The 26,911-nt window shown below is 39.3% G+C and overlaps 1 protein-coding gene across 1 annotated transcript in view; it reads right to left on the bottom strand.

Annotated features, from left to right (window-relative positions):
• Nucleotides 1-26,911, bottom strand: part of LOC124774893 (protein Gawky) — a 277,306-nt gene that overhangs the window by 22,563 nt on the left and 227,832 nt on the right. The window contains exons 20-22 of the mRNA XM_047249552.1: nt 26,681-26,873; nt 11,875-12,083; nt 4,762-5,101 (exon numbers count right to left, since the gene is read on the bottom strand). Of these exons, the coding sequence (XP_047105508.1) occupies nt 4,762-5,101; nt 11,875-12,083; nt 26,681-26,873 (742 nt within the window). The remainder of the gene's footprint in view (nt 1-4,761; nt 5,102-11,874; nt 12,084-26,680; nt 26,874-26,911) is intronic.

Below are 26,911 nucleotides of genomic sequence, written 5' to 3'. Positions count from 1 at the left end.
TGCTTTTTTCTTCTTTTTTAAAAAAATATCAGAGTTTCAATAAAAATAAATCTTGTATCTGCTGTCAAAAAGTGTTTTACATACTTAAGAATCATCGTTTGGACAATGGCAGCTTAAGTTAATTTTCTATATTCCCATAAATCTACATCTACATCTATACTCCACAAGCCACATTACGGTGTGTGGCGGAGTATCTCTATCGGTTCTCCCTTCTATTCCAGTCTCGTATTGTTCGTGGAAAGAAAGATTGTCGGTATGCCTCTGTGTGGGCTCTAATCTCTCTGATTTTATTCTCATGGTCTCTTCGCAAGATATACGTAGGAGGGAGCAATATACTGTTGACTCCTCGGTGAAGGTATGTTCTCGAAACTTCAACAAAATCCCGTACCGAGCTACACGAACAATTATTAATTTTTTTCCAATAAAGATACACCCCTTCTGTGACATCCGGGGAAATATGACAGTGATGTGTTGAAAACAAGATACTTTCTGATATTATTATGATTATCATTGTTATTTTTGTCTGAAGCAGTGCAATCCAAATAAAATCCAGTTGCAACATTTATGTTTGTAAAAAAAATTTCCACTTTATGCCCTCAGACTACATGAAGTACGCGGAGAAATTTTTCATTGACTATTGCCGTGAAGGAAATACCAAGTAGAAAAAGTTTCGTGAAAATCTGAAGCAGGTGGTGTCAGGTATGAACGATCTATCTTAGAATTATTTTTTTCCACCACCACAAAAAGTATTGTGATTTCAGATTTATTTGTGTGTCCACTGGTAGAAAACCATTAATAATTTTATTTTATTACAATGTGAACTGTATTGGGAATTATTTAAGACCAATAATAAGTTCCCACCAGGTTGGAGGAATGTGATCTAAGCAGTTTTCAATGTGTCTGCACTTTTTCCAGAAACTGGAAAGTGACAGAAGTTAAACTTTTTTGTATTGCTCTTTGTAACTTTACTGCTTAAATTATCACATGTCTGTTTAGTACATGTTTAACTTTAAATTCCAAATCAAAAACTTCATAACCGCTCGAGTTATGGGCATTTACGTAGATAAGTGCCATTTTGCACTGACATTCTTGCAGAGCCCACTTATCAGAATACTACTACATTTAAAATTTGACATAGAAAAGTTTTAGTCTGAGAGTAGAAAGATTTTGCACAAGTTCTTATGTTATACGTATAAGCAAATGTGCAAAGTTCCATTAAAATCTAACCTGGTGGGTGATATAACCTGCACAATTTGACGTGGAATGACCCATAGCTGATGAGGCAATGTTAAAAAGCAACTTTATAATACTATGTGCTAACATTTAAGGACAATCTGAATAAATGAGGACAAGGTGAAAAATTCTTGCACTGAACTATGATACAATTGATATCAATCAACTCTGCTATAGTTATATTGGTGGATGTTGTACAGTCATCAAACTGATCTGTGGTCTGAAACTGGTTTTGTGGGCTGATTTCTTACTGTGGATCAGATGTGGGCCCACTACTTTACACCATAATTACAACTGCAAGCCAAGCAGTAGATGGAAGACAGTACCCACTTACAAAAACAGGCGAAATTAATTTCATTTGCAGGAAAGACTACTGCCAATGGTTTCTGGGATGCATAAGAAATTATACTTACTGATTACCTTTCAAAACAATGATAGCTGGTGGAAGTCAGCACAAAGAAGCTTCCTACATAGATGCCATGACAACAGTAGAACTGAAGGATTTGAAGTATGATTGCTGGAATGTAAATTTTATTTGAAGAGTTCACCATCCTCCGACTTTAATTTATTTATGCCTCTTGAAAAATGTACATGTGGAAAACTTTTTGATTATTATGAAATTGTTCAGTTGGTTAAGCATTAACATGATTTTCAAATGTTGAACTACAATCTATATGAAAACCCAATGGCTCCACCTTGCCCTACCCTGCATGTAAGTAGACAGCAAGAGGATATACACAGGGTAACATTAATAAGACAGACAAATTGCAGGGACAGATTCCTGACTGATGAGAGAAAAAGGTCTTGTGAACATGTGTCTAGAAATGCATTGTTGTTGCAGTAGGTGGTGCAGACAATGAAAATGCCTTTGACCATATGCCATGTATTCCTTGCATGTTGCAGACTGCGAGATTGACACAGCATAATGTTAGCAGCAGAATGGTCAGGTATACATGTCGATAACAAGCCGTAATAGTGTTTGTGTACAGCCAAGCAGATGGAAATGGTCAAGAGGCAGCACAGTTATACGAAAACACGTACTCTCACAGAGACCAACCACATCACGCAACAGCCCTTTTTGGGTGTTTGTGTGACCATGGGATGTTTCAGATAGACGAATATGCAGGGAGTTGAAATATTGTGTAATGTGGGTGTCTGTGAAGGTACTTGTTTTGGTGTAGCCATCCTGTCTCTTGACCATTTCCAGCTGCTTGGCCGAACATAAACACCAACTCGGCTTCTTCTGACACGAATACCGGATCATTCTGCCACTTACAGTACACTGCGTCAATCACACAGCCTGCAACACATAGGGAACATATGCACATGGTCAGAGGAACTTTCATTCATCAGCTCCATCTACCATGGTAACAATGCATTTCTGGACCCATGTTCAGAGGACCTTTTTTCCTCAGTTTCCAGTCAGGAATCTGTCCCTGTAGTTTACTGGTTTTATTAATGTTCACCCTGAGTAGATTTCCATAGCACCAGAAGTAGCAAAGCACTGTAGTGTTCAGTCTGGCTTTCGGCTCTTTGCCCGTTTCACTACATTAGCTAGAATCAAGCACACAGCATCCCTATGTTACATCAGATCTTTACTATTTCTTCAAAATCCGGAGACTTTTGAAAACCACTTCAAAATCTTTCAAAACACGCTCTCCAACTGAGGCAAACTAGAAAGACTGTGTCATTCCTAAGAATTTATAACGAAGTGTACATATTTTGGTCTAGAATTTATGCTTCTTTCTGCAAAACCATGAAAGACGTATGTTCTAAAAGAAGTTTAAAAATCTTTTTCAAAACTGTTCTTGATTAATATCAGTATATGAACACTAAAGCAGATATTTCATTTCAGTTTGTCACGAATTATTTCTCTCATCAGCAATAAGAATACTTCTTTCTTAATTGTGTATAGTATTCTACTAGTCACCCATGTTTACATTTCTTGTTTTCTTAGAAAAAGCGCCATTCAGTTCACTTCAAGTACATTCTTCCTAAACATGATTCTAAGGCAAAAAATGTTGAAAGTGACTAGAACGTCCTGATGTATTATGAGAAAAATTACAATCACTTTGAATCAAAATATTATAAGGATAGATTGCTACTCAATGTAAAGACAACACACTGATTTCCAGACAGGCATGACAAAAAATTTGTTACACATTTAGCTTTTGGCCAAAGCCTTCCTCAAAGAGGATACACATGCACACGTAAGAACACATAACACACATATGACAGGTATCTTTAGCTAGAGTTTCTAACTGTAAATACTTGTGTTACTGTGTTAAAACCTTTTACATAATATTATACTTCTTAACGAGTAGTTTATGACAGCACTTGGAATTCCTGCGCCGCAACTTGTACCGGGTACTGGGCAGGTGTTTTAAGTAATATAAATAAGAGTTGTGAACAGCATCAGATGTTGAGTGATCATTGTGAAAGAAACAGGGTGGAGGGGGGGGGGGGGGGGGGGGGGGGGTGTAGTGGAGGAGAGAAGGTAAGCACTCTTATGATCAACATTTTGACATACAATTACAAGTGATGGATTCCCTGCACATTCTGTGTCATCCCACACCATTGGTCAAAGACTAGTAGCAGCCTGACTAGGGAATTACTGTCCCATGTATAGGCTTTGTTAACACCAAAACGCAAATGGTTGCATTTTGAGTGAAGCTGTAACAGGGAAGCACGGACTGTTGACAAGCTGCATTGCATTGCATTGCGTTCACTGGTGAATCTTAATTCTGAACTATTCGGGATGACCACTGTTGGCAAACATGTTGGTGACCTGGTGAAAGGTCCTATTCTTCCGATGTTATGGAGAGGCAATGTAGAGTATCCCATAAGTAAGAACATTTATAACAATTTGGAACAGATTTCATGGGAAAGTGAAGAGCAATCTGGCGGATGTAATAATTTTAAGTGGAGGATCAAAATGTGTAGAAGAGTTATTGCTTTCAATTGCACAACTTCAGCAGTGCATGAAATTGTTTCGTGCTGATTTCTCCATCTCTTACCACTGTTTTCATATAATTTTCTAAAAAATCAAAACTGAATCAATCAAAAAGAGCTTACCGTTTTTATAAAATTAAGTCAACTGGTGCCCAATGCAAAGTGTAACAATCACTATGCGACAATGGTTATTACATTGCTTAATGTATATTTGAAACGAGTGAAATTACAAACAGTTCATCCTTAACTGAATTACACACACACACACACACACACACACACACACACAGTTTCTCCATCACTAGTATACACGTTATTTTGCAAATCAAGCCACATATCATATCCCCCCCCCCCCCCCTCTCTCTCTCTCTCTCTCTCTCTCTCTCTCTCTGTATGTGTGTGTGTACTGCAGCATGGCTCCACATTGCTTTCTTATATTACTTTTTAATTCCTTTAACAAGTAACTGTAGACCCTCTGAAACACTCTATGCAATCCAAATAATTTAATTAAAATATTTATCAAATAGTATCAATTTCTGAATACCCATACTGTGTCAAAACAGGCACTTTTTATACCTGTGGTGTGAGATTCCTGAGCAGCAACCATGTGGAGCCCCATGCAGGAGTCTGAATGCCCCAAGAAGAGCGTCCTGTGCCACCAGTGCCAGCAGCATTTGTGGCAACAGAACCACTGAGGCCTCCCCAGCCATTGCTCTTTCCTACAGCAACGCCTGCACCAGTACCTGCCAGGCCAGGTGGTGGTCCTCGTGCTTTGCTGGCTGCTGCCATTCCGCCAGAAGGGGCTCCCCACAACTCACCAGTAACGACGCCCCCAGAGGGAGGTGGTTCACCCCAACCACCCTTGCTGCCACTTCCAGCACCTGCTCCACCACCACCTCCCAATTTTCCCATGGAACTGTAACAAGATGTCAGTAATGAAGTGAAAGTGGTTATGAAATAAAACAATGATTGTGATTAGTAAATTAAATTTTAGGTTTTATAATTTGAAGCTGTATTTTAGTTGAAGATTTGCTTTTACTAGGTTACTAGTTAGCACACTATTCAACTTGTTTCATTTTCTAGGCATTGGTAGAGTGCTTTGACAGTTGGGCTTTTGTGGAACGTGACTCCATTTTTCTATTTAAATGACATGGGTTATGTTTATCATCCAAACAAATAAGAAGACACCACAACTAGGCACATACAATGTGTCTGCATAGCTGCATTTTGTTATCAAGTGAAAATTAAATATATACATAATCTTGTATGTAATACCAATATAATAGAAGGAAACATTCCACGTGGGAAAAATTATATATAAAAACAAAGATGAGGTGACTTACCGAACGAAAGCGCTGGCAGGTCGATAGACACACAAACAAACACAAACATACACACAAAATTCAAGCTTTCGCAACAAACTGTTGCCTCATCAGGAAAGAGGGAAGGAGAGGGGAAGACGAAAGGAAGTGGGTTTTAAGGGAGAGGGTAAGGAGTCATTCCAATCCCGGGAGCGGAAAGACTTACCTTAGGGGGAAAAAAAGGACAGGTATACACTTGCACACACGCACATATCCATCCACCCATACAGACACAAGCAGACATATTTAAATGGTCTTTAAATATGTCTGCTTGTGTCTGTATGTGTGGATGGATATGTGCGTGTGTGCGAGTGTATACCTGTCCTTTTTTTTCCCCCTAAGGTAAGTCTTTCCGCTCCCGGGATTGGAATGACTCCTTACCCTCTCCCTTAAAACCCACTTCCTTTCGTCTTCCCCTCTCCTTCCCTCTTTCCTGATGAGGCAACAGTTTGTTGCGAAAGCTTGAATTTTGTGTGTATGTTTGTGTTTGTTTGTGTGTCTATCGACCTGCCAGTGCTTTCGTTCGGTAAGTCACCTCATCTTTGTTCTTGTATGTAATACAGTATATAACCTTGTTAACACAAATCCGAAGAAAAATGAAGAGTTCATTTTTAAAAAAATTGTGTTAAGTGAAAAACACAGATTTTAATATGCATATATGAACAGTAGTGCAGCTATGCGTAATACACTACAGTCACAGTCACTTTATATTGCTGTAGACTTATAACAGTATAAGTGACTCTAAAAGTACAAGTACTGACAAACTACACTAATTTCTTGGAAGAAATTCAAGAATGGTTCAATCATATTCATGGGAATGAAAATAACTCATCTACGTCTACATGGTTACGCTGCAATTCACACTTAAGTGCCTGGCAGAGGGTTTATTGAACCATTTTCATACTATTACTCTACCATTCCAATCTTGAATGGTGCGTGGGAAACAGGAACACCTAAATCTTTCCATTCGAGCTGTGATTTCTGTTATTTTATTATGATGATCGTTTCTCCCTACGTAGGTGGGTGTCAACAAAATATTTTCGCATTCGGAAGAGAAAGTTGGTAATCGAAATTTCATAAATAAATCTCACCACAAAGAAAACCGCCTTTGTTTCAGTGACTGTCACCCCAGCTCGAGTATTATATCAGTGACACTCTCACCCCTATTGCGCGATAACACGAAACAAGCTGCCCTTCTTTGCACCCTCTCGATGTCCCCCGTCAATCCCACCTGGCAAGGATCCCACACCACACAGCAATACTCCAGAAGAGGATGGACAAGCGTAATGTAGGCTGTCTCTTTGGTGGGTTTGTCGAACCTTCTAAGTGTTCTGCCAACACAGCGCAATCTTTGTTTCACCTTCCCCACAATATATCTTGTAATTTCACAACCAATTGTAATTATAACATCTGTAAGTCCAGTAGTGACTAATGAATTCCTCAAAACTAATCCCTTAGTTTGCAACATCTCACAAAGCTATCCACTCACTACTTGAAATGGCATCGTCCAACTTTTAAGTGCTGCCATGTGTTCATGCTCTGTTAAGGCACTTCTGCACATCTTGCAGCGACTTGGGGTTCCAGGCTGCTGTGATGGCTTTTATTGCATCAAGCAGATTCCAATTTGTGGTTGAAGTACTATTTTCAGCAGCATGGGTGGCAGCTTTTACATTTTGCTTGTGATAAGTGCTCTTCTTGGGAGAAATAATGTCTTGATTCAAGAGCTGAAGGCGGCTTGTCACAGTTGGTGGGAAAAAACTGAACCTTTATGTTGGTTAGGTTCAGATCCCATACGGTATGGGCAGTACATCTGTCCATGTAAGAAGAAGATGTCTGTTTTGAGCAACCATAAAACTGTTTAAATGGAGAAGCCACTTGCGAAATGATGTGCCGTCGATCTGAGCTTTCTTAAGGTGAGAGCAAATGCAAAGTCAAGTGATCATATACATGTTTTTATAACAACACAGTTTCTTCGACTTAGCGAAAACCCAGAGACAAAACTTTTTAAAGCCATCCACATTATATACAAGGGCAACCATTACAAGTTATTTTCTGTTTGCTCCACCGGGACATTTATCACGTTTTATCTCCTGGCTGCAATCTGGAAAAAGTTTGTAGAAGAGTTCAGTTTCGTCCATGCTGAACACATACTTTTCCCTCACTCGGTCGAATTCAAGCAACCAGCTTGTTTGCACTTTCTTCCTCAACTTTATTTGCTTCATTAGAAATTTGAACAGACAACACCAAATGTCTCGTTTTGGAACTGATATATCCAACCAGCAGAACTGAAGTTTCTGATCCCTATATTTCTGGCAATCTAATTTGCTTTTGACAGAATCATATGGCCACTTAAAGGTATGTTAGATACACACACGACTGAACCATTCTAGTAGTAACATTTTGATGTCTTCATTCTTAGTGCTACAAAGTCATTTATATTTGTTCCTGGAGCCTGATGAGGCAGCATTAATGATTTTTCCTCGATTCTTAATTATTGTAGATAAATTGGATTTGGGAATTCGAAACTACTCTGCAATTGGTTTTCTTTTCTCTCTCTCTCTCTCTCTCTCTCTCTCTCTCTCTCGCTCTCTCTTTTCTTTTGACAACAGTCCACTTCATATAGAATCTTATGTTTTACCTGTGCATTTAGAGCCGTCTGTTTCCTCTTTGACATGTTTTTTGTGCTGTCTAACAATTTGGCTATGACTAAAAGGACACCTGGCATCAAACACATTTCTAAATGCATTAATGAATTTATTTAAATGTACCCCACAAGCCGATTCTTGAGGTTATAATCACAGCTGCTGATCTACAATACTTTAGAAACAAGTCAACTGTGGGAAGAAGTTAGCTTTGTAATTACATTTCTTGAATTCATTTCAGAAAAAAATTAATAATTAAAAATACTGAACATCAGAAGTTTGCATTACAAAAAAATTTAAATACGCTAGAGGCTGAAAAAAAGTTCATAATTTGCTTTAACCGAAATCTGTGTTGACCAATAAAATTCCTATAAGAACTAATGTATTCCTGCCAGAGACAATATTTCTTTCATGTTAACAGGAAGTTAGTCTTGAACGAGTTCGCGCTAATTAGGTTTATACTGTAAACAAATGCAATGACTGGGAACTGATTTCTGTATTTTTCTTTGTTAACATACAGCTTTGTTAACAGAAAGTATGGGAATGTTTTGAAACAGTGAACACACTAACAAGGGAACCTCCCCATCGCACCCCCCTAAGATTTAGTTATAAGTTGGCACAGTGGATAGGCCTCGAAAAACTGAACACAGATCAATCAAGAAAACAGGAAGAAGTTGTGTGGAAGTATGAAAAAAAAAAAATAAGCGAAATATACAAACTGAGTAGTCCATGCGCAAGATAGGCAACATCATCAAGGATAGTGTGAGCTCAGGAGCACCGTGGTCCCGCGGTTAGCGCGCGCAGCTGCGGAACGAGAGGTCCTTGGTTCAAGTCTTCCCTCGAGTGAAAAGTTTAATTTTTTATTTCAGTTTATGTGACAAACCCTTATGTTTTCATCACTTTTTTAGGAGTGATTACCACATCCACATGAAAACCTAAATTGGACAAGGTAGAAGAATCTTTTTACCCATTCGCCAAGTGTAAAAGTTAGGTGAGTCGACAACATATTCCTGTCATGTGACGCACATGCCGTAACCAGTGTCATATAGAAAATATCAGACGTGCTTTCCTGTGGAGGAATCTGTTGACCTATGACCTTGTGATCAAATGCTTTCGGTTCCCGTTGGAGAGGCACGTCCTTTCGTCTGCTAATCGCTCAGTTTTGCAGTGCGGTCACAAAACACAGACACTAAACTTATTACAGTGAACAGAGACGTTAGTGAACGAATTGACAGATCATAACTTTGCGAAAATAAAAAATTAAACTTTTCACTCGAGGGAAGACTTGAACCAAGGACGTCTCGTTCCGCAGCTGCGCACGCTAACCACGGGACCACGGTGCTCCTGAGCTCACACTATCCTTGATGTTGCCTATCTTGCGCATGGACTACTAAGTTTGTATATTTTGCTTTTTTTTCTTTTTTTTTTCATAGTTCCACACAAATTCTTCCTGTTTTCTCGAATGATCTGTGTTCAGTTTTTCAAGGCCTATCCACTGTGCCAACTTATAACTAAAGCTGAGGGGGGTGCGATGGGGAGGTTCCCTTGTAAGTACTACTGTCAAACTGTACGACGAAAGATCTATTTTTATAATGAGAAGAAAAGTCTATGCACAGACATATTTTGGATGGTGTTAGTAATGGAAGAAAGGAGAGCTGAAATATTGGAACTATTTACACTATGAACATCACTGAGCACCCCAACAACTCTGAAGATGTGGGTGAGAGGGGGTCACATTGTGGTAAGAAAACCACACACCAAAACTTGCAACAGTAGATGTTCGCTGCAGACTGCATGTCCACACTAAGGTTTAATATTCAGAGTAATGTAGGCATAATAATATTCATCTTAACACAAAGAATGTGTTAATGCCTCCATCAGAAGGTGACTTCATGGGCCATTTACGAGTGTCCCGGGATATCACTCATGTACAACAAGCACACTGCACAACGATTTATTGAAACAGTACCTTTCTGTTGCCAAATTTGGGGTAGCAATTAGCACAGAGAGAGAACTTCACTTAGAGAAAGCGAATCCCAGACAAATATCAATAGGCCAAGAATACACAAACAATATGAAATAATGCGTATACAATGAAATATTATTTAATGAGACACATCCATAATAAAAGTTTATATTCTTGACACCTAGTGAAGGCAGAGTGGCAAAATGAAACCTCATGGCCAAGGGTCAACTTATTATGCTGAACATAATGTTGAATGTTATGCTACAATAGCTGATTTGTAAGGGGTAGGCTACCAGCCATAAAAAGTTTTAATTTCGTCAAGCAATTAGAGTGAATCATAGATTATGCAGAACACTTATTATAAATAATTATGTTCAATGAGAAATGTAATGGAATCAAAATAAAAATCGATGAGAGAGACTGCAGATAAACCTAACAAGAAATGACTGTAGGAAATATTGATGCTGCATTCACCAAAAGAAAGGAGCCAAAAAAACAAGTGAATAAATCTAAGAACTAACGAACTATCAGTATAAGTAAAATACGGGAAACACACACACACACACACACACACACACACACACACACACACACCTAGACAGACTGACACGACTACACGGACACCCAAACTACACTCCTGTGGTCACCATTAAGGATGAAAGGCAACTTTCGCACTTAAGTTTCAAAGCACCGGGTTATCAAAAAGTCAGTATAAATTTGAAAACTGAATAAATCACGGAATAATGTAGATAGAGAGGTACAAATTGACACACATGGTTGGAATGACATGGGGTTTTATTACAACCAAAAAAATACGAAAGTTCAAAAAATGTCAGACAGATGGCGCTTCATCTGATCAGAATAGCAATAATTAGCACAACAAAGTAAGACAAAGCAAAGATGATGTTCTTCACAGGAAATGCTCAATACATCCACCATCATTCCTGAAAAGTAGCTGTAGCCGAGGAATAATGTTGTGAACAGCACTGTTAAGCATGTCCGGAGTTATGCTGAGGCATTGGCGTCAGATGTTGTCTTTCAGCATCCCTAGAGATGTCTGTCGATCACGATACACTTGCGACTTAAGGTAACCCCAAAGCCAATAATCGCATGGACTGAGGTCTGGGGACCTGGGAGGCCAACTATGACGAAAGTGGCGGTTGAGCACACAATCACCACCAAACGACGCGCGCAAGAGATCAATCACGCGTCTGACGGACATTTTGTGGACTTTGTATTTCTTTTTGGTTCTAATAAAACCCCATGTCATTCCAAGCATGTGTGTCAATTTTTACCTCTCTATCTACATTATTCCGTGGTTTATTAATTTTACAAATTTATACTGACTTTTTGATCACCCAGTATATTGACTTGCTACATATCTGCTCGGTACATTTTCTTGTACTTAAATTTTTATCCATTTATATTATTAATTCACTTCTTCTTCAGTAACAAAGTATCTTCACAAGGTTGCAATATGCAAGCTGTTTCTCCAGAGAAGGCAGTAAATAACATTTGAGGAGAAACTCTTCATCCACAACAAATTTTGAATCAAAGAATTCATTAGGACAAGTTACCTGCTACAAAGATTACTCTAAACATTATTTTCTTACGTGGCTTCTCATAGTACACAATACTATCAGAATCAGAAAACTGCATTTGTAGTATTTCAAAACTATGACATAAAAAAAAAATTTAAGGATCAAAATAAATGCCATACCTCGTTGGTGGAGCAGGATTAAACGTCCACGTAGATGAGGAAAGGCTGAGAGGTGGTACAGGTGTATCCATTGATGAACTGACAGTAGGAGAGGTTTTGCTGCCTCCAGTGAAAATTTCATCTTTTATTACCGGTAATGATAGTGGAGAGCGCACAACGGACCCTGGTGTGATACTCGGATCATCCTCAATGCTTTTCATTGGAGTACCCTGTTACAAAAGTGAAACACTTATTGTTTACACAAAAAAACACTTTACAGAGATGCATGCAATCCACCAGACAATACAATACAAACAAAATAAGTCTAAATATATACAGTCAACAGATAAATTCTATACATAAACCTATGCATAAAACGAAGTTGAAAACTCTCATTCCATAAGTGCTTTAGAAAATCCATGTTGCAATATGTATGGGTAGCCAATTAACTTCCACCATGACAAATCCAGTTCTAAACCTTTAAGAAATTAACAATATTATGAAAGGAAAGTTGCTACTCACCATATAGTGGAGATGCTGAGTCAAAGATGGGCACAACAAAAAACTAAGTTTTCAGCCAGTAAGGCCTTCGTCAAAAATAGATGAAGGACACACACACACACACACACACACACACACACACACACACAAATTCGCACATACAACTGCAGTTTCTGGCAACTGAAGCCACACTGTGAGCAGCAGCAGCAGCAGCAGAAGTAGTGCATGATGGGAGTGGCGACTGGGTGGGGCTAATGAGGAGGCTGGGGCAGGGGGAGAGATAGTAGGGTAGGGCCGGGGACAGTGAAGTGCTGCTGGGGAGCGCACAGGGACAACGTGGAGAGAGGGCAGGGTACTAAGAGCAGTCGGGAGGTTAGAAAGAGGAAAAGGGTGTAGCAGAAAAAGAAAGAAATAAAAACACTGGGTGCAATGGTGGAATGAGGCCTGTGTAGTGCTGAATGGTAACAGGAAGGGGGCTGGATTATTAAGGCCAATGACTAACAAAAGTTGAGAACAGGAGTTTTACAGGAACGTAGGATATATTGCAGGGTAAGTTCCCACCTGCGCAATTCAGAGAAGCTGGTGTTGGTGAGAAGCATCCATATGGCACAGGCTGTGAAGCAGTCACTGAAATGAAGGATGTTGTGTTGGGCAGCATGCTCTGTAACAGGGTGGTCCACTTGTGTCATGGCCACAGTTTGTCAGTGGCCATTCATGCATGCAGACAGACAGCTTGTTAGTTGTTGTGCCCACGTAGAAAGCAGTACAGTGGGTCAGTGGGTACAGCTTAGCTCGTAGATCACATGACTGGTTTCACAGGTAGCCCAGACATTGATGGGATAGGTGATGTTTGTGACTGCACTGGAGTAGGTTGTGATGGGAGGATGTAAGTCTACTACAGGGATATGAGACAAGAGGTAGAGAGCTGGGAGCAGGGGTTGTGTAGTGATGTTGGCCTCCACCTCAAAGATTGTTACATCAGTACCTCTGTCACATCAAACCTACTAACCACCAGCAATACCTCCAGTTCAACAGCTACCACCCGTTTTATACCAAGAAGTCCCTTCCGTACAGCCTAGCCACCCGTTGTTGCCGCATCTACACTGATGAGCAGCCCCTCTCAAAATATTCTGACCGTCTAACTGAAGCCTTCACAGACCATAATTATCCTCCCAACCTTGTACAAAAATGTACCTCCTATGCCTTCACTTTCCAGTCTCCCACCAGTTTTTGTCTCACTGTGCGGCCACAGAGGAACGATCCCCTTGTAACTTATTACCACCCAGGACTAAAGCAACTGAATTACATTCTCTGCCAGGATTTTGACTACCTCTTGCTGTGCCTGAAATGAGAGATGTCGTATCCACTATCATCCCCGGCCCTCCCATATTGGTACTACTCCATCCACTTAACCTACACAATACACTTGTCCATCCCTACACAACCCCTGCTCCAAACCCCCTACCTCCCTGTAATAGACCTAGATGCAAGACCTGTCCCATACATCCTCCCATCACCACGTAAACAGTCCGGTCACAATCACCACCAGTCCCATCAAAGGCAGGGCTACCTATGAAACCAGTCACCTGAATTACAAGCTAAGCTGCAACCAGTGTACTGCATTCTATGTGGGCATGACAACCAACAAGCTGTCTGCCCGCATGAATAGTCACCGACAAACTGTGGCAAAGAACAAGTGGACTATCCTGTTGCAGAGCATACTGCCCAACACGACATCCTTCATTTGAATGGCAGCTTCACAGCCTGCACTGTATCGATCCTTCCCGCCAACAGCAGCTTTTCTGAATTGCACAGGTGGGAACTTTCCTTGCAATATATCGTATGTTCCTGTGAAACTCCTATTCTCAACCTTCGTTAGTCATTGCCCTCACCAATCCAGCCCTCTTTCTGTTCCCATTCCAGCACAACAGAAGCCTCATTCCACCATTGCACCCAGTGTTTTTATTTATCTCCTTTTCTGCTACCCCCTCCACCTCCTTCCCTTCCTTCCATCTAACCTCCCAACTGCACATAGACCCTTTCTCCATTTCGTCCCTGCACACTCCCCAGCAGCACTTCACTGTCCCCGGCCCTATCCTATTATCCCTTCCCCTCCCTGCCTCAACCTCCTCCTTAGTGTCAGCCAGTCGCCATTCCCATCATGCATCAGTGCTGTTTCTTGGAGTGTGGCTTCAGCTGCCAGAGACTGTAGTCATGTGTGTGCGAGTTGCTCTTACGCACGTGTGTGTGTGTGTGTGTGTGTGTGTGTGTGTGTGTGTGTGCGCGCGCGTGTGTGTGTTTCTGTCAAAGGCCTTGCTGGCTGAATGCTTATTTGTGACAGTCTTTCTGTTGCGCCCATCTGTGACTCAGCATCTCCGCTATATGGTGAGTAGCAACTTTACTTTCAAAATACTGTTATATTCCATCCTGGATTTTCCATTCTTTAAGGAATTATTAACAATGTATCATAATATTGCGTGCAATTAAGCATAAAATGTCCCACACAGACTGAGAAGTGTTGCCCCAGTCCTTGTGACACAACATATGTCACACTGAAGATTTTGATCAGTAGGTAAGTTCAGTGATTACGAGGTACAGACGGTAACATTTTCCAGTATCCATTACGGCAGCATGAAGAGATTCTTTTACTGGATACTATACGTTCCTTTCATATCTGCCTGAACTTACTCTTGCAATTTCAACTACATTTCTTTGACATTGTAACATTTTGATTCCATGCAGTGCATGTATATACTGCTGCCAAATTCCGAGATCAAAAATGTGTCCAGATATTAAATAGAGATATCGACACTTCATTCGTTGATTAATTTTGATTTACCTTTCCTCTATCAATCCACATCCTCATTTGCGAACAAGAACAGGTTACTTTTGTTTATAAGAATTGTGTTTACTTTCTTGCAAAACAACACAAACTACTAGTGGAAAGCAAACTATGTTTTAGGAGGGAGGCAAAGCAAAGCTATTCACTGGTATCACCTAATGTGATTCATACATCTTTCAACAAAACCATGGACCAAATATGTATCTTTATAGTGTGAGATGATGATAGGCAGATACTGCTATGTCGTTCTATGGACAAAAATAATTCATCAATATTAAATGTTGTAAATATTTGTTCTGTTTCACAAGTCATGCTTCTTAGTAACCATTTTGTTCCTTTGACTTTGCAAAAGGCATCACATAGCTGGGAATACATTACTTACAGCTTTCTCTGTGGCCACCTATGAACAGTGCAGACTGAGTGTCCACCACAGTAAAGAAGTAATAACAATAACATTATTATTATTATAAAGAGACACTGTGCATTGCATCTTAATGGAAAAAAAGAAAAATGTTATTTCTTTGAAAATTGGGAGGGCTTCTTTTTGGACTCCAAAGATTTTACTTTTTCTGGACCTAAGTTTTCCTCCCCAATAATCTGGGCGACAAAATTCTTTCCTGACATCCACAGAACTGATTTTCATAGGCTTCTCTTGATGAACATGAAGGAGTATTTGGGTGAGTCTTGACTCTGTCATAGTTAAAAATCTGAGGCAAGTTTTAAGTCATCACAAGACAGCAAATGACCTCTCAGAGGATGCTAATGATAGATCATAATCAGAATAATCATGCGAATGATTTTCTAAAACCATTCTTTATAAACCTACCACATTCAGCAGTATGTTGTCTCAAATAGTGGATACATTTCATGATTGCACAATTATCTTCGTGGTTCACAGCATTTCGAGCTGTGCATGAAGGTTGTACAAGTTACAATGTGCCCTGTGTCTCTCTTCCAAATATTGTGCAGATGGAGGATTTGTTTGGAGGAATGTAACAAGTCTCTCTTCAAAACTAGTTAGTCTCTTTAGATCCTCTTCATAGAATCTTTGATCAATTTCATTCAAAAATAGATCAAGAACTTCAAAAACAAATTTCTTAAATCTCTGTTCATGAAATAATTCCTCAGGAAGAGAAGACGTTTCTGTGTGCTTCAATGTTATTGATTTTTTCTTGGGTGAGAGATATCTGGATCTTTCAGATTTAGGTTCTCAAAATAATCTGTGGTTTTCTCTAAAAGCTTATCAAATGCTTCTGAAGTCTTAAGATTTGCAAGAGCTGCTTTTAAAAACATCATCTGTCCAGCTGCATTAAGATCTGGATTATGTACAGATCTGGCCAGATCTTCACATAATCCAAAAACTTCAATAATGACTTAAATATCACCAAGTCTCAGAATTTATGATCCACATCACATAACCCTGCAGGAGTGATCATATTTCATCTCTAATTGAGCTCTATGCATTCAATACTTCAATCACTGTTTTCTGGACATGGTTATAGTTTTCCATGAAATGTTTCAAATATTGTACACTTGCAGTTCATCGGGTCGGACATACTGGTTCCAGCAGTTTAACTTTCTTGTCAACACCCGATGGTAGCACAGCTACTATCGTACACATTTTTCCTTTTCTGTGAATTCCAGGATTATATTCCAGATGTCTTTCACAGTTACCAGGACAATTCAGAATGGATCTTAGCTTCTTGAAACTTCTTGTATTGTAAGTGTCACACAATGATTACCACTGTTTCTGTTAACAGGTCTTTGGCTGGTCTTAAAAGGACTTCCTTTACACCCTGCCCTCATCATAACAACAGGTGCATAGAAACTCAGTTCCTAGTGACAGTCATAGAAGGAAATATTTGTTGCCAGTGTTCATTCCATGGAGTCTTTTTGACTGTAAAAACCCAGAAATTGTATTTTAACTTTGAGTGTCTCAGGGTCTGGTGTCCAATTTGCTGTATTTCCATGTAATAGAGAATTTTTTATTTGCTGCACAATCTCTCATGTGAGTCATAATTTCCAGTACCCTGTCAGACCAAAAAGTTTCAGGGCTGGATTAATAAAAAAAAAAAGAGAGGAAAGTTAAGACAATAGTTTCAACACTTCTGGTGTTCCACACAGACTCCTCCCACTTAAACACAATGCACGAGCAGTACACAATATCCACATGTTGTTGTTGTGGTCTTCAGTCCTGAGACTGGTTTGATGCAGCTCTCCATGCTACTCTATCCTGTGCAAGCTTCTTCATCTCCCAGTACGTACTGCAGTCTACATCCTTCTGAATCTGCTTAGTGTATTCATCTCTTGGTCTCCCTCTACGATTTTTACCCTCCAATACTAAACTCGTGATCCCTTGATGCCTCAGAACATGTCCTACCAACCGATCCCTTCTTCTAGTCAAGTTGTGCCACAAACTCCACTTCTCACCAATCCTATTCAGTACCTACTCATTAGTTATGTGATCTACCCATCTAATCTTCAGCATTCTTCTGCAGCACCACATTTCGAAAGCTTCTATTCTCTTCTTGTCCAAACTATTTATCGTCCATGTTTCACTTCCATACATGGCTACACTCCATACAAATACTTTCAGAAACAACTTCCTGACACTTAAATCAATACTCGATGTTAACAAATTTCTCTTCTTCAGAAACACTTTCCTTGCCATTGCCAGTCTACATTTTATATCCTCTCTACTTTGACCGTCATCAGTTATTTTGCTCCCCAGATAGCAAAACTCCTTTAGTACTTGAAGTGTCTCATTTCCCAATCTAATTCACTCAGCATCACCCGACTTAATTCGACTACATTCCATTATCCTCGTTTTGCTTTTGTTGATGTTCATCTTGTATCCCCCTTTCAAGACACTGTCCATTCCATTCAACTGCTCTTCCAAGTCCTTTGCTGTCTCTGACAGAATTACGATGCCATCGGTGAACCTCAAAGTTTTTATTTCTTCTCCATGGATTTTAATACCTACCCCGAATTTTTCTTTTGTTTCCTTTACTGCTTGCTCAATATACAGATTGATCAACATCGGGGAGGGGCTACAAACCTGTCTCACTCCATTCCCAACCACTGCTTCCCTTTCATGTCCCTCGACTCTCATAACTGCCATCTGATCGGTCCCTGTATTTTACCCCTGCCACCTTCAGAATTTGAAAGAGAGTATTCCAGTCAACATTGTCAAAAGCTTTCTCTAAGTCTACAAATGCTAGAAATGTAGGTTTGCCTCTTCTTAATCTAGCTTCTAAAGTAAGTGATAGGATCAGTATTGCCTCACGTGTTCCCATATTTCTACAGAATCCAAACTGATCTTCCCCGAGGTTGGCTTCTACCAGTTTTTCCATTCGTCTGTAAAGAATACGCATTAGTATTTTCCAGCCACGACTAATTAAACTGACAGTTCGGTGATTTTCACATCTGTCAACGCCTGCTTTCTTTGGGATTGGAATTATTATATTCTTCTTGAAGTCTGAGGGTATTTCGCCTGCCTCATACATCTTGCTCACCAGATGGTAGACTTTTGTCAGGACTGGCTCTCCCAAGGCTGTCAGTAGTTCTAATGGAATGTTGTCTACTCCCGAGGCCTTGTTTCGACTTTGGTTTTCCAAAGTTCTCTCTAATTTTCCTGTAGGCCGTACCTATCTTACCCCTAGTGATATATGCCTCTACATCCTTACATTTGTCCTATAGCCATCCCTGCTTAGCCATTTTGCACTTCCTGTCTATCTCATTTTTGAGACGTTTGTATTCCTTTTTGCCTGCTTCATTTAGTGCATTTTTGTATTTTCATCAATTAAATTCAATATTTCTTCTATTACTCAAGTATTTCTATTAGCCCTCGTCTTTTTACCTACTACTACTACTACTACTACTACTATTCACGCAGTATGACATCTCCCATTTCATCTTCATCTACGTCCACTTCCATATCTGTAACATTGCCCAAGTACATCGCCCTTGTATAGACCCTCTATATACTCCTTCCACCTTTCTGCTTTCCCTTCCTTGCTTAGAACTGGGATTCCATCTGAGCTCTTGATATTCATACAGGTGGTTCTCTTTTCTCCAAAGGTCTCTCTAATTTTCCTGTAGGCCGTACCTATCTTACCCCTAGTGATATATGCCTCTACATCCTTACATTTGTCCTCTAGCCATCCCCGCTTAGCCATTTTGCACTTCCAGTCGATCTCGTTTTTGAGACGTTTCTATTCCATTTTTGCCTGCTTCATTTAGCGCATTTTTGTATTTTCTCCTTTATCAATTAAATTCAATATTTCTTCTATTACTCTAGTATTCCTATTAGCCCTCGTCTTTTTATGTACTTGATCCTCCGCTGCCTTCAGTATTTCATTCCTCAAAGCTACCCATTCTTCCTCTACTGTATTTCTTTCCCCCATTCGTGTCAATCATTCCCTTATGCTCTCCCTGAAACACTGTACAACCTCTGGTTTAGTCAGTTTATCCAGGACCCATCTCCTTAAATTCCCACCTTTTTGCAGTTTCTTCAGTTTTAATCTACAGTTCATAACCAATAGATTGTGGTCACAGTCCACACCTGACCCTGGAAATGCCATACAATTGAAAACTTTGTTCCTAAATCTCTGTCTTAGCACTATATAATCTATCTGACACCTTCCAGTATCTCCAGGCTTCTTCCATGTATACAACCTTCTTCTATGATTATTGAGCCAAGTGTTAGCTATGATTAAGTTATGCTCTGTGCAAAATTCTCCCAGGCAGCTTCCTCTTTCATTTCTTACTCCCAATCCATATTCACCTACTATATTTCCTTCTCTTCCTTTTCCTACTGTCGAATTCCAATCACCCATGACTATTGAATTTTCGTCTCCCTTCACTATCTGAATAATTTCTTTTATGTCATCACAAATTTCATCAATCTCTTAGTCATCTGCAGAGCTAGTTGGCATATAAACTTGTACTACTGTAGTAGGCGTGGGCTTCGGTGTATCTTGGCCACAATAATGCATCCACTATGCCATTTGTAGTATCTTACCTGCTCTCCTTTTTTTTTTATTCATTATTAAATCTACTCCAGCATTTCCTCTATTTGATTTTGTATTTATAACTCAGTATTCACCTGACCAGAAGTCTTGTTCCAGGTGCCACTGAACTTCATTAATTCCCACTATATCCAACTTTAACCTATCCATTTCCCTTTTTAAATTTTCTGACCTACCTGCCCGATTAACGGATCTGACATTCCACACACTGATCTGTAGAATGCCAGTTTTCTTTCTGCTGATAATAATGTCCTCGAGTGGTCCCCGCCCGGAGATCCGAATGGGGGACTATTTTACCTCCGGAATATTTTACCCAAGAGGACACCATCGTCATTTATCCATACAGTAAAGCTGCATGCCCTCGGAAAAAATTAGGGCCGTACTTTCCCCTTGCTTTCAGCCGTTCGCAGTACCAGCACAGCAAGGCCATTTTGGTTAGTGTTACAAGGCCAGATCAGTCAATCATCCAGACTGTTGTCCCTGCAATTACTGAAAAGGCTGCTGCCCCTCTTCAGGAACCATACGTCCCCTCTTCAGGAACCATACGTTTGTCTGGCCTCTCAACAGATCATCGTTCTTTGGGATGACGATCAACTTGGGCGTCACACTGGCTTGAAGGTCTGTTATATTATCAAAGTGTTGAGCCTTCATATGATATTTTTTTTTTTTTTTTTTTTTTTTAATTTTTGGAAATTAAAAAAGATCACTTGGTGTTAAATCACATGAATATGGAAGGTGGTTTAGAAATGGCACTTGTTTATCACTAGAAACTGCACTAGAACTACAATGGTGTGAGCGGACGCATTGTTGTGCAGCAAGAATAAATCCCTTCCCTTCCGCTGTTGTGGGCAAACCCTCTGACCTCTCATGCACAACTGGTCCGTGACAGGAATTTACAGTGACGCTGCTGAGAACAAATTCCCTGTGGATAATTTTGTAAGCACCAGAGACGACAGTGAGCATTGTCTTCACTTTGTCTTCTTTAGTTTTGGTGAATCATCAGAGACCCATTCTGCACTTTGTACTAGGTTATATTGGTAACACAAGTCTTGTCACCAGTTATAATTTTTTTCAGGACGAAGCGTCCACTCTTTCATTTCAATCAAGGTGCAGCTGGCATCCATGTGTTGGCATTTTAGTTTGAGAGTTAAGAAGTGCAGGACAAACTTTGCACACATTTTTCTTTTCTTCAAAACATTCTTGAGAATGTCTTGAACACTTGACTTAGAGATGTTCAGTTCTTCAGCGATAAATGCTACATAAGGGATTACTAGGGACCTGAAAAATCTGTAATTTGTGATAATCATGAATATACGCGCAAATTCTGCCTCAAAATTTGAAAACGGTGCCTTTGCTAACAAATTGTATTTTATAGAAAATTATATCCATATGAACTGTTTTGCAAGAGATAGTTTGTCTTAGCTTTATTTTCTGCATATCAATAACGTTACCATGTTGTACTACATTGAAGGAGGACATGTATGTTATACCCTTACTGGCACAAGGGGTGCAGTGAAAAATTTTCTTCATGCGGGTAGTCAGTAATACCTATTCAATCACTGCTGTCCACAGCTCAAGTTGGTGCTATCAGTTCTGTTGTAGCTACTTGTAAGTAATAATCAAGAAGTGTTTAAATATTAGAAAATAGGTTAGAAATGCAATATTTATGGAGGGCTGACAGAAGGTCAATATTTGCAAAAGGTATCTTTCATGCTTGGAACAGACTATCTGCAACACTCTTATCGTATTCACACGATTGGTAAGACATTACTCAATTCGACTTGTCTGATTGTTATGTGAAGGAAATGGTGTTGCAATCCAGAAACTATATTACATACCATATTTTTGTGTCTGAATGTACATGCAAGCCAAAATATCCCAACAGTTGTAAACAACACTGCTTGTATCTTCAGGCATTTGAATGTTGTGCAATTATCTGCCATTAATTGTTATCCAAAGAAAATTCTTTGATTTGATTTCTATCTCGATATTAAAATTGGCAACTGACATTAAATGAGATGAATTATGTAGATGTGCGCATTACACTAAAAATGAACACAGTAACCTTCAATTACAGGATTCACGAGTCACATGTTTGTGATTACAAAACTTTAGAGAGAAAAACAGACATATGGGCGATGTGATGGACTGATCACTTACACCAACAATGAGAGGTCCCCAGTGGTGGGATAGACTTTTTGAAACCATCTATACAGCGATGTAGGTTAAGGTCGCAGGTGTCACACCCTGCAGCCATTTGCCCTGGTAGCGTCTTATTGCAAGTAATCGATGAAAAGAATTTTGGAATTTCACTTGGTGGTGCACAGCCTTAAAAAGGTATGGTACACAGGATAGCTGTGTAGTATATTGGCTATGGTACAGGTCTCACAATTTAAAGGTTGTGAGTTCAAAAATCATCAGATCCTTTGAAATGATTGGTTTTTAAACCTTTATCAAAATGACTGATCATCATTTTTATTCAATTAACTGATTGAAATGTAATTTTCTTATATTAATTACTTTGTCACATCATTTTGATCACCACATTAATGTTTTCAATTGCAATCTTTTTGCATGTCAATTTAATTATTTTTATCTATCATAGTATTTAAACATTTAAAACTCGTGATCTGTCAGTCAAAAAACAAAAGATGACAATCTACTGCATAACTCCACTTTTACATTCCCAGAATTAACATTTTCTCAGTTTATGGCATTTTTGATTGCTCCCGTCAAATTTCTTATGTTCAAAATCTTAATTTGCACTTGGTTTTGCGTTAACAAATTTATAATTGTCCGGCAATTTACACTTTACGAAAAGAAGATTATGGAGAAAATACTGACAACTTGTGTAAAACGATGCTGACATGGCATTCAACTTTCTGTAGTGTTTACAAATATTATGTGGTCAAAGTTTCCTGACACCAGGTTTAGCAGACCTGAATCAGTAGAAAACAGAACAATTTGTGCTTTATCTCTCGCTGCTGCCAAGTTCTACTTGGCATGTTAGCTGCTGAGTGTAGCTTCCTTCGAATCAAGGAAGTTAGATTCTAAGCTCCTTGGTTCGAATACATATATCGTGACCATTACAACCGTTTCCAAACAGTCTCCGCTGCACAAGCACGGCTTTGTGATTGTTCTGACGTGACAGCTTTGCATTACTCGGCAACACGTTTCGCATGATGCATTCACTGCTGGGCCATTTGTTGCGATAGTTGACGCCTTTGCTTTCTTTGCATCACTCAAATGTTTCTGGTTTAAACAGAGCACCAGTCACGTCTTTTTTCACAGTCAGCAGGACACATTTTGAGAATTTATTCTTGCTGTCAATTGCAAATACGAGGGTCATCCACAAAGTAAATTCCGTTTCTATTTCTATTTCTACCCAGGGCAGTGCTATGATCGCAGTTCCGAGCAAGCGTGGCAATTACTCTGACTCAAGGAGACGACATGTACACCATTTTCAGATCGCTGCTGATGAAATAGTGCTTCTTGACCATGTCAGCCATAATTGAAAACGCCGCCGCGTCTGAAATCAGATTTGTGATTCGTTTTCTAAATGCAAAGAAAGTTAAAACCAAAGGAAATTCATCAGCAAATCTGCATAAGTGATTCAATGGTTAGAAGATGGGTCAGCATGTTCAATGAAGGATGTGATCAAGTGCATGATGAGAACGAAGTGGATGCCTCTCTGTGGTTACTGATGAGCTGGTTCACACAACTGAAGAGAAGGTAAACACAACCATTAAGTTTACACTTAGTGCCCTTGCTAGGGAAGTTCCGCAAATCTCACAATCACTAATTCATGGAACTGTTACTGAAAAACTGACATTTCGAAAACTTTGCTCACATTCGGTACCCAAAATGCTTACTGAACAACACAAAAAGCAATGGATGGGCAGTGCACTTCAGTTTTTGACACGCTACAATGAAGAAGGCGATGGTTTTCTTTCTCGGATAGTCACGGGGGATGAAACTTTGGTATCGTACGACACCGGTGGGGGTGGGGGTGACGGCAATCAATGGAACGGTGGTGCACTTCATCCCCAACGAAGGTTAAGCCTAAGCAAATCTTGACACCTCGCTAAGTCACATGCACCGTTTTTTGGGACAAAAAAGGCATTTTGCTGATTGATTTCTTACCACGAGGGCAAACAATCAACACACGTGGTTACTGCGAGACTATTAAGAAATTGCGCCACGCAATACAGAACAAGTATTACTTGTCAAAAGGTGGTGTTTTTTTTCCACAATAATGCCTGACCTCACATGGCAAATGTGACCAAACAACTCTCATGGGAATTTCATTGGGACGCGTTTGATCATCCTCTGTACAGCCAGGACATCGCTCCTAGCAACTTTCATCTCTTCTTACACCTAAAATCTGTCCTTGGTGGTCAACACATGGTTGAATACACAGGCGGCAACCTTCTATGAAGAAGGCATACAACAATTTGTGCCATGCTATGACAAGTGCCTACAAAATTTTGGAAGCTATGTAGAAAAGTAGTTTAACAGTTGTAGATTTTTGTACAATAAATATTTTTTCTGTATCTGTACACGTTTGTTTTATATAACCAAACGGAACTTACTCTGTGGACATACCTCGTATTTATGTAAGCATTTTTCGTTTGTGTTTCACAAACAAAGAATGCGAGTGATAGTTTGCGTGTATGTGGTTTCTTATAGCCTCAAAAAGATGGCTGTAGCACAAGAGATGCAGAACAACATATATGCAAACACCACACAAAATATGTAAATATTTGCACTTGACAACGAGAATAAATTTTTGAAATGCGTTGTTCTAAGCAAGAAAAAATACTTAACTAGTGCAGTGTTCCATTATTTAAATAATGAATGACAGTCACAGGCTTTTCAAAAGCATCGATTATGATGTATGAATTTAAGCCTGACATTTCTACTTCCCAGGCAGTTACCAGTTCCACTTAGATCCGTGGCTAAACATACCACAAAATTCAGACAGCCTATTTTTGGGTGATAGACAAGTCCCTGAGGAGAGTTGTGATGCATATTATGTGCATAAAGCTTACGTAAAGTGTGAAAATGCAAGGGGGATACTATACATAACTTTTACAACTTAGAATGTTATTTTCACATTTTACATTTTCCTGAATTTTACACCATTTTTGAAGCCCCTTGAGAAGTGTAAAAGCAGGATTTCACTGTATTTATATTGACTGTGCATTGGTGTCAAAAATTTATTTTTCCTTTTTTGGATGGTAATCATAATACAAACATTTAGGACCTAAATTATTATTGTACTGTGGACAAAACAACACAGATGAAAATTCAAACGAAAGAGGGGATTATAGGTAAACAAAGTCAAACAAAATTAGGAATTGTTTAATGATTGTGGTAACATGAATGGAAATATAGGATGATAAAATGGAAGAACTTACATCAAAGTTAACACATAAAAATAATAGACATCACATGAACAAACGTTCCAAGTAAGAAAAAAATTATACGAAGAAAACTGAGAGCAAATGGAAAATCAATACAATGTTTAAAATGACGTGACAAATGAACAGAAATAAAAAATTACTTTTTCATCAATTAATTGATTAATAATAATGACCAAAGTCATTTTAAAATAGATTTTAACATAAAAAATTCAAAGCACCTGAACAGATTTGAATCCGCAACCTTCTGCACGAGGCTTGTACCTTAACCCTTACTTACATAAACCGTGCGTTGATCCTTACTTTTTAAAGCACTAGAGCATCACTCAAAATTCTGGACTGTTTTTCTGTGTTAATTACTCGCATACAAAGGCCCACCAAGGCGAATGGCTGCAGGGTGTTATGCCAGTGCCCTTAACCTACGTCACCATATAAATGGTTTCAAAAAATTATCCCACTGCTGAGGACCTCTCATCAAAAGATATTGGTGTGATATTGGAAAATTATTGTCTATCTGTATAGGAGTCTGTTTACAAAACACTTGTAAAAACATTTTGAGAATGTTTAGGCCTCCTGAGCAGTAGGAGGAGGGAGTGGAGCAGTACCCACGTTTAACAAACATCTGAGTTCAGAGAAATGCTTCAGGATGCAAAATAAGTGAAGAAAAATTATTTCAGAATTGTAAGAAAAGTTTTCAACAAATATCTATGAATAATGAGGTGGTTTCTACATATTTTTCCCACAAGAATCAACTGTATAAATAAGAGCTTGCAGAGAGAGATGTAATCAATCACTGTGTGCAGTCTTTATATCCGCTAATGGAACATGCAGTCTCTATATCCACCAATGGAACAAAGTGCTCAGCAAAAAGAACAAAACCTTTAGCATGGAAAAAATTATACACATAGATCTGAGTGTAGCAAGTATGGGAAGGTAAGTAAAACTGAAGAAAATGTTTAAGCTTAACCATCCTGCTCTTCCAATGTACAAAGGAAATAAATAAAGGAAACAAATTGATTTATGATTCTTGCCTTCCATGGCTTTCCTGGTTCAAATTCTGGTACAAGGTCTGTGAATGCAGCTGCTGCACTGGTAGTAACTGCTGGCCATGGGTCTTTACTGTCACCTCCGGGCTGAATGCTGCCATCCCCACCACTGCCTGCTCCAGACACATCAGGCCAACCTGTATCTGATCCAGCCCGTGCAGTTACAGTTGACCAAGTCCTGTAAGTATAATCACATGCCAATACCATTATGCAATT

This window comes from Schistocerca piceifrons, chromosome 2 (genome assembly GCF_021461385.2).
Source record: "Schistocerca piceifrons isolate TAMUIC-IGC-003096 chromosome 2, iqSchPice1.1, whole genome shotgun sequence".
NCBI lineage: Eukaryota > Metazoa > Arthropoda > Insecta > Orthoptera > Acrididae > Schistocerca > Schistocerca piceifrons.
This window is presented reverse-complemented; position numbering and strand designations above follow the sequence as displayed.